We start from the raw sequence: 9,270 nt of genomic DNA on the forward strand, positions 1-9,270 counted from the left end.
TGTCAGCCATTTCGTTCAAGAGAAAGCATGGACAAACCCCCCAGCCCAACAATACGGGAAACTAAAGGCATACAACAGCAGAACACATGAAATTTGCTGTTGTAAAGAGAAGGATGCTGTCGGCAGCTACAAACAAAGCGGAGCTGGCAAGTGATGGAATGCACATGTGGTGGACGTAAACGCCGCAGAGGAGCAATGCTCCTGAAAGGGGGAGAACGAGCGAAAACCGTGGGAATAGAAGCTCAGCACATCTCAGACGGGGGAGGCGAGGAAACCCAAAGGATTGAAGCTGAAGGATGAGACAACCTAGGAGGGGATAGATGGCCACGGTGTAGCATCGGTGAGGTGCCTATCAGGATTTGGCCTGGGTACGCTGAGGGCGTAGTGCCTGAATGAGATTTGTGAGTACAGTGTACAAAACATGCTTCGCAAGTCACAAGGTCGACTGCTTGCAGCAAGCGACGCGGATGGTTTCACATCGAGGCATGATCGGAGAGGCACCAGATTGATATATCAAGCCCTCGAAACAGAGACCTGAGTACCTACATACTTGAGGTCTCTAGAGAGGAACGAAACAGAACCAATAAGGATGTGACACGATTGCGAGAGACAGATGAGCGGCACGTGACAGCCATGAAAACTGTGAAACAGAATAAAATGGTCAAAAACCCGGGGATACTGAACGGCGGCACAGCTGCGAAGCAGACAGAATGCGACGGTCTGTGCACGCGCCAACATTCTTGGTTTGCTGTCGTGATCTGTGTTGCTGTCAAGGTGAGGCGGTATCTTTAGACATCGGGGTGTGAATATCGGAGGGCAAAACTCTGTGGCGTTCGCGGACGCCACAAACAATTCCGAAAAGGATCCAGCGAGCCACCTCGTGAGTGAGATGTTTTTGCGACATTGTGGAGCTCAATGTCGCAAGGTGACACAGGCCGAAGTAACAGGAGAAACGATCTGCCTCAAACGTCCGATAGCACGAAAGAAAATGTTAATGGTCTCCCCCTACAGAGAAAAAGGGGTCTTCCCTCAGTCTTCCGTGTGGCTGCGCGCCGGAAATGGGAGGTCGCGCTGATGCGTCTTGGGCAGCACACTGTAGCCCACGCGGGGTCGGGGCTGTAGCCGCACGAAGAAGGGGGCACCGCGCCAGGCAAACGTCCAGTGCACGGGTAGCGGCGGTGCCTTGAACGTGATACGGAGGAGGGGGGGGCGAGGAACGAAAATACGCGTCTCTGTAACTTTGCACAAATAGTGAGCATCAGGTGACAATCGCTCGCCATCATCTGGCAGGAGCTCTAGGTGAGGCCCAAAGGAGCGTGCCCGGCGAGCCAAACGGAATGGGAGAGCCAACATCCGGATCACCAGATGAGTAGAAAAAGTGGAGTCTGGAAGGAAGCAAACGCCCGGTAGAGCCAAAACTGGTATCATAAGGCACGTAAACACGGGTAGAACATACCAACATACCGCAACACGTGCAGCGCATCAAACCATAGCTGCAGTACGCGGGAGCGCTGCTGCGCTTCGGACTTGAGAGACTGTTTCCGCGTTTAGTTAGCACCCGTGTGGTCATGGAATGGGATGCCTTTCAGCGATTAAAGCCAACCACGAAACGCTGGCCCACCATGAAGCGATAGAGCGAAGGGTATCAGATACCCACGGAAAGAACAGTGAGTACCCTACGGGGCAATAACGGCCCCCGGACGCATAGCAGTACTATGCTACTGTTGTGATGCGTAGTTTTTCAGGAGTCCTCCTCCTGTACAGGGAGGAGAAACTGCGCTGCGGCGCCTTGATGGATCCATCTTTCGCAGTCGTAAACGCGCAGTTGAGTTAGTCGGTTATCGGTAGTAGGACGTCTTTTCGTCTCACAGCTGCTGCAGGACACAAATATTGAGGGGCATTACAAGCTCGAAGCTCGATCGAGGAAGCAGGTTCAGCAACGGCATACGGAACTGTTGCGCGGCGCGACGCTCTCGCGCGCGTAAAGCGGTGCCAACACTCGTGGGTACTCACTGTTCTTTCCGTGGGTATCTGATACCCTTCGCTCTGCCGCGTCTTGCCCATGCAAGACCGAACCACAGAGATATTCGCACATGTAGGAATAGGGCTCAGACAGAAAGAAGCTCCGTCTGAGAGGTACGTCGTGGGTGGCACACTCCAACAGCAGTCACCATCCAGGTACTGTGGCTGTCGCCACACCAACAAAGCAACCAACCATACTGGCGGCTTCGAAATACCTGCCTGAGTAGATGCGGTGGCGAACCTTCTTCAGTGCTTATTCGTCACGTCAGCATCAATGTATGGTGATGCTCCCCTACAACGAGAATTATTGCCTTATAAGAATGACCTGTAGGTAAGCAGCCAGCTGTTCACGCAGCCTTTATCATTGAATCCATGTAGGTGGGCCGTCTGCATATACCACTCTGCGCAAACAAAGCCACCCGTAGATCTGCAGGTGAATTACGACATCTGAGTGAGAACTGTTCTCTAGTGCTCTTTGACGGTTCCAACTTTTTACCGCATTGCTGCACGGCACCTCCGCTGCTTTGCCAAATGTCTACGGCAGAGCCCCCCAAATCGGATTGGATGCCACTATCGTTGCATCATGGTACTTGAAGTTCTACACCGCCTACATTCCCCTTGCTACAACCGAAGAGTTCTTGATCGCGTCGGGGCTCGTGTGACTACGTGCTAGTTGCACTATAAACTTACACATCCCCTCTCACTTTATGCCGGTTGGACAAAAGGTGTCTTGGCGCAGCCCTTAACGCTATCGTACCGGATCTTGTTGCCTGCGACTTGTGCCTGAATAAGACGGCCGATGTTGATCGCGCACAAGCGAACTTTTCGAGACTGACGCACCTACACGCGAGGTCTTCTGAACGAATGTGTAGAATGACCAAACTATGAGTAATGCAACGCGCAAGGGGGCTTACTAGGATACGACCCGTATCATAAAGCCTCGAACTGTCGAAGCAGACTGCGTTTCTAGAGGGCAAGGTGGTCTTATACGTCGATTTGCACGCGCATGCGGCCCTTCGCATGTGGCGAACAACCACATGCGAGCTCGTGATCTGTACCCGCTGAGCGCTGAAAAAAAAAAACCACACAAAATGAAGGAAGAAAAACGAGTTCCTGGCGATATTTCGGTCATACTCGCCCTCATATCTTCATGAGTTGCATTTCCCTCCGGTAGCCGTCCAGATTTCACTACACATCTTGCGCGGGCAGGCTCCATTTTGTGATGAGGTCGGACGAACTGGCGGGCGCTTCCCCATCGGTATAGTTTCCTTTTGATTCCTTGGCACTCGTTTCTGCATTTCGTGCATGTAGGAGCGCCGCCGGAAGAAGACGTTTGACAAAGTGCGTGAAGCGAAGCGAAACTGGCGGAAGGCACATCGAAACGCGTCGGGAGCGGGAGACACCATTTTAAGAACGTCCTGCCATTCCTTTCACAGATGTGGAGTTTCCCGCAGGGTATTTCCCTTCTGTAGGGTTTGAAGTGGCCTTTGGTGCCTTTTGAAGGTCGATAATTGTCTATGGCTGCCAAGGAAGACTCAGGCGACCATCCAAAAGCGGAGAAATCCAGGGTGCGCCGTCTGGTCCCCTACGTGTTCCTGTCATGGCACACGGTGTGAGTCTGCCCGCTTTCGTGTATCTCGCTTTGCGTCTTACTCCTCTAGTTAGTCCCGAGTCATTTCGCATGCATCGGCTTCTAGTGCCTGCGTTTTCCGTGTTGCAGCCCGCGAACACCATGCATGCATCTGTATCCTCTCACCCGCCATCGCTTCCACTCTTTTCCCCGTTCTTTCCTTTTTGAACGTCTAGATCTATCTCTGCAGACTCTGCCTCAACCGGAGTGGCTGCCGAAATGTCTGGACCGTCGTTTTCGTCGCGGCGTCCTCCGCCCAAGAGCGCATGGGGAGCTACGCCGCCGTCGGCTTTTGCCGAGGAGGCAGAAGAGGCCTCTTCTCGCCCTTTGCAAGCGCCGGTCGGCGCTGCTTCGCACGTCGAAGACCTCGCGCACGCCCCTGCTCCAGGCACCCAGGCCGGCGGCATCGTCCAGCTGCACGACGGGGTTGCAGCGGGCCTTTCTGCTTCGTCCTCTCCCTCGGCGGGGTCCTCTGCCCCTGCGGCCTCAGCCGGCGACACCGATGTGCCATCAGTTATTTCCAGCCGCCGCGCAGGTACCCACTTGCTTTCGCGCCTGGGGCTGCCCAGCAGCGGCCGCCTCCTGTCAACTGTTCGTCTGCTCGCGTATGACCCCACGGTGGAGGGTCGCGTTGAGGCGTTCCTAGCTGAGTGCTGCGACGCCAGCCACCAGGGTGCAGAGCCTGGAGCGGCTGACGGCCGCGGAGGAGACTCTGCGCCGGTCGCGGCGGCAGGAGAGGGCGCCGCGTCGCGTCAGGACTTGGTGGTCTCTGCGTGCGTGGGCAGCATCGTGGGGAAGTACACGGGATGGAAGATCAACTTGCCTGTCGCGTTGGAGACGATGCTGGAGGAGCAAGTCGGCTTGGAGGTCAAGTTCCAAGAGACTCTCGATGCAACCAAGAGACCGGCGGAGGCGGACGGGAAGCCGAAGAAGCACGGGAATCGAGAAGATAGCGTCGATCTAAGCGTCCGCGATGAACAGCAGAGGAACTTTATACTGCAGCGACTTCTCCAGAGGCTGCTGCAGAGCGAGCGCTGCGCCTATGAACTCCAGCCCTCGCGTCGCGAGTACGAAGTCGTCGACAGGCTGTGGGGCGAAGACGGGCGGAAAACAGTTGGAGCGGGGGTACATACACAGCAACTGCTGCGTGGGGAAGAAGACGCAGAAGAGGGCCTCGGGGCGGGCCGCGTGCTCAGATATCGCTTGTGCACTGCCGACTCTTCAGCCGACGAAGAGGAGGAAAACGGCGACCTCCGTGACGAGGCCGCGGCATATCTTCGCGCGAAAAAGCGAGAGAAACGCCACCACCACGCAGAGGAAAGAGTGAGCCAGGAGGGAGCTGAGGCGCAGACGACGCCTCTCGCGTCCGAAGCGCGAGACGGGGAATTTGAAACGGCCCACACTTCCTCGCCGGACTCGGCGCCGACTTCCTCTCTGGCAGGCCAGACAGGCGCCTCCCCATCGGGCTACCAACGCGGCAACGCCAAACGCCGGCGGAATGACGCGAAGCGGAAGATTGAAGTCGTCGAGCGCGTACCGCTGGGCAGCCGCTTGATATACCGCCCCAGAAGCGATCACCACATTCGTTTAACTGCGGAGTCGGAGGTTGCAAAACCGTGGGCCTCTGAAGCAGCTGGACAGACATCAACTGCACAGCGGTTGCAGATTTCTCCTCTCTCCAGGGAAGACGCCGAAACCTCGAACTCGCCCGCCTCTCCTTCTGCGGACGCGCCGCTCGCTGCAGAGAGTGAATACCAGTCGAGTCACGAGAAGGTGATACAGAGGTCATGGGTGACTCGCGATATCTGGGAGTTGCGACCAGGAGGCACTTCCGGCTCGTGGGCGTCCAAGCACGGCCCCCGGTGGCGGCTGATTGTCACTGAGGAGGGGGAAATGGAAGACTGCACGACGCCGGCGCCGACCCTGTTGCTCCAGGACGCGTTTCAGAAGGGCGGCGGGCAGACCGGCGCAGCGCACAGACTTCTTTGGGACCAGAAGGGCGTTGCTGGAGACGCGCCGAAGCTGTCGGCGGCGGACACAGAGGCGGACGGGGCGGCAGGCGGAGGAGGCGGCCGCGCCGCCGACGATGTCGACCGCTACGAGGAAACGAAGAAGGTGTACGTGCACCTGGAGACCAGGGGCGGAGAGCTGCAGAGGCAGCTGGAGCGGAGGAAACGCGGCCAGAGAAATGCGTTTGGCGCGCTTGCGCTGCTCGTTTTGGAGAACGCCCACGTGCTGGCGGAGTGGCTGGACCAAGTCGGCGGAGGCGACTTTGGCGTCGGCGACATGGCGAACCGGCCGCTCTACTTCCCCAGCTACATGGGCGACGTCGTCCAGGCGGTGCAGAAACACTACAACCAAAGGAAGCTCGTCAGCGCGGGCCGCTCCAGAATTGGCGGGCTTCGCATACACAATAATCAGGTGCGAGTCAAGATTGAGGAGTCATACTATGGACCCAAGTAATGACGTCTCTTCCGCAAACTACATATCGAGTCATCAACTGCTCTCGAGCGCATCTTTAATTCAAACTGCCTGCCCGTCCCCCCGCCTTTGCCATCGCTCCAGAGCCTGGGGATCTGAAGGAGTGTTTCAGTGACCTGGTAACTCGACTTGTCGTGTCGTGCGTGTGTCTCTGTGACCAGGTGAAGCGTTTGCTGATCAACAAATTTGTGTCGATGGGGCAGACGGTGTTGGAGCTGGCGTGCGGGCACGGGCAGGATCTGTGGAAGTACGCAGAGCGCTGCATCGGCAAGTTCGTCGGGGTCGATCTCTCGGTCACCGAGATTCGCGAGGCGCGGCGGCGCGTCCGGGAGAGGCACCAGTCCCAGCATCTGCTGCAGCAGATGCTGCATCCGCCGGCGTTTCACGTGGGCAACTTGGTAGACCGCAAGGCCCTCGGCTTCCTGCGCGCTGAGAAGTTTGACGTCGTCTCCTGCCAGCTCGCCATCCACTACATGGTGCAAACTGAGCAGCAAGCGCGTGACGTCCTCAGCCGCGCAGCCGCGCACCTCAAAGACGGCGGGCTCCTTCTCGGCAGCACTGTCTGCTGCAACGCCCTCGCCGAACACCTCCTCGAGCTCGCCTTCGTGGCCGCCAGCGAAGAGCTTGACGTGGAGGCCGAGGAGGTCCGCACCGAGGACGCTCGCGGCCGCAGCGACGACGCGCACGGCGTCAAAGCACATGACACTTGTGAGTTCGGCAACGAAGTCTACAGCGTCACTTTCGAAACCGCCGTCCTCGAACAGCTTCTCAAAGGCGCTCCAGGCATCAGCGACACGTGGCTCGCCTCCACGCGAGAAAAACTAAAGGCCACAGAAGGTAGGCGGCGGCCCTCCAGCTGACGAGAAAGCCGAAGTCTCGGCACACGTCTCTCGCCAGAATCTCGCGAATCGCCCGCCGGTGTTCGGAAAACCAGCCGACAAGGTTCACAGATCCGTGGCAGCCGCATCGCATACATGTGTTTTTATAGAGGCATATCGGTTGGACATGCAAATAGGGAGTGGCGTGCCCGCGCTGTCGCGTTGCCCGACGTCTTTAGACACCCCACGCGTTTTGAAACGTTCAGCCGATCGGCACCGGGGAGGGGGGAGGGGGCGGGGGGGAGGCGAGCGGCCGCTGTCTACCCGCAGCTCCCCCGAGGACGTGCTGAGAATGGTTTAGATAACTACATACACATACGCACACATATGCATATATATATATATATATCACGCCTGTGCATAGGCATATGTGGATTGATTGGGGTACTAGGGAGTCAGAGCTCGGGTGCGTGTGAGTTTGCAAGAAGTTTCCTGTCGTGCTGTTTTCACTTCGTGTGTGTGTGTGTGGCGATGCGTGCGTGTAGGGTCTGCGGATCCTTCGTCATGGAAGCAATATCTCTTTGCAGAGTTGCCGATGGGCGCGCGCACCGCCGTGGGCGAGCACCTGCGCAGGCGGCTGGCGACGGACTTTGGCGTGGAATATCACTTTTTCCTTTCTGAGGCGATCGACGCGAAGGAATTCGTGCTTCCGTGGCGCAGCTTCTGCGCAATCGGAGCCTCGCTGGGGCTCAAACTTGTCCTCAGCATGACCTTCCCGGAGTTCCTCGCTGCGGCCGCATCAGACCCCAAGTCCGAGCGCGACCTGAAGCGCTGGCTCGAGCGCCTCAACGCCAGCAGTCGACTCGACAAGCCTCAGTTCGAGGCCTTCGCGCTATACAAAGTCTTTGCCTTCAAAAAAGCCGCCACCCACGAGCGAGACGGCGCAGCCCCGCAGACAGCCCACCCCAGTCCCCACCCAGAGGAGAACGGCGCCGCGGCGCCCGACGGGCTCAGTCCCCGCGGCGAAGGGCAGGAGACAGCGCCGTCTCCCGCGGGAGAAGCCCCGCACGCCGCGTCGGCTGTCAACGCGTTTCTGGAAGGCGTTCCTCTGAAGAGAAACAAAAGCAAGAAGGCGGCGCAGAGTCTCGCGGCGGAGGAACTCTAACGCATTCGGCAGGAGGGCAGGACGCGCCTCCCTGCGACGTGGTCGCCTCTCTGCGAAGGATGCGACGAGGCTCTGAGGCTTTGGCTTGTGTGCGTATGTACAGACGTATGCAAAGAATGCCAGAAGCGGTTGTCGGCTCTTCGAAGCACATGATACACGCGGTTTGTTGCAGATGGCAGTGATCAGGTGACACAACTGGCTTTCTGGGAATGTGTGCGTGCCTTCTGTGGGGTCGTGGGCACTGTGTAGACTGTAAAGGAGGAGCCCCGTGGCTTGTGTTGACTTATGTGGACTGAGTTTGTTTGCATGCGGCGCAGGAGACAGGGCTGGCAAAACGCCTCAGCTGGCCCCTACGAAGCGTCGGTGCGAGACCGGAAAAATGCGGTGCAGAACTCATGTCACGTGGCTGCTAGCTTTGCCTGCGTCTGTCTCGTCCATGGAGCCGGCTGTCGAGACTCGGAATGTCAACAAAAAAGCTCTTCACAAGTTTCCTTCCCAAATCACTTTGTCCGCGCGCACGCAGCATTCCCGTGTACATGCATATACATATATCCATGTGTGTGTGCATATATACATACACACATATAGATATATCTATATATGTAAGCACATATCTCCACAGGAACGCTCCTGCACATGTCGAGACAGTGTGCGCCGACCCTTCCACGCATGCGCGAAGCCGTGGCCTGTCGCGCATGCAGCAGAAAATGCATTTGAGTTCTTGCCCCCTAGGCTCCGGAGGAGCAGGGTGGCCTTCGTCGCGAACCGCACGTCGTCGCACCGATGCCGCCTTGAGAAGACACTCACGCAGACACACAGACGACTCCCTGCCCTGCCTTTACGCCCTCGCTAAAGGCACCTCCTCCCTCTCCGCCAGCCCGCCTCGGCGGGCTCTCTCCTCTCAAGATATCCTCTTCTGCATCAACCGACTCCGGCTTCTCCCGCTAAATGCGCACTACATACCCATCGCGACGCAGTGAATGGCACACGCCGAATCTGCTTCCCTCTTTTGCTACCTCAGATGTGACGCCTGCACACGGTCTCCCTTCGACGTGAAGAACGATGAATGCACAGGAAGTACACCCGTCTGCAGTCGCTCACGAAAAACGCACAAGTGCGCAAATTTACACTGCATGACTGCCTCGCCGCACCGC

General features: G+C 57.6%; 1 protein-coding gene across 1 annotated transcript; it reads left to right on the plus strand.

The window, feature by feature from the left end:
* Positions 1 to 3,871: 3,871 nt before the first annotated feature.
* Positions 3,872 to 8,116, plus strand: BESB_032540 (methyltransferase domain-containing protein; the record flags this gene model as incomplete). Its single annotated transcript, XM_029361846.1, has 3 exons — positions 3,872 to 6,073; positions 6,295 to 6,970; positions 7,497 to 8,116. The coding sequence occupies 3 exons, from the start codon at positions 3,872 to 3,874 to the stop codon at positions 8,114 to 8,116; spliced, it is 3,498 nt and encodes a 1,165-aa protein (XP_029215066.1).
* Positions 8,117 to 9,270: the final 1,154 nt, after the last annotated feature.

The sequence above is a fragment of the Besnoitia besnoiti genome (assembly GCF_002563875.1).
Source record: "Besnoitia besnoiti strain Bb-Ger1 chromosome Unknown contig00018, whole genome shotgun sequence".
Classification (NCBI taxonomy): domain Eukaryota; phylum Apicomplexa; class Conoidasida; order Eucoccidiorida; family Sarcocystidae; genus Besnoitia; species Besnoitia besnoiti.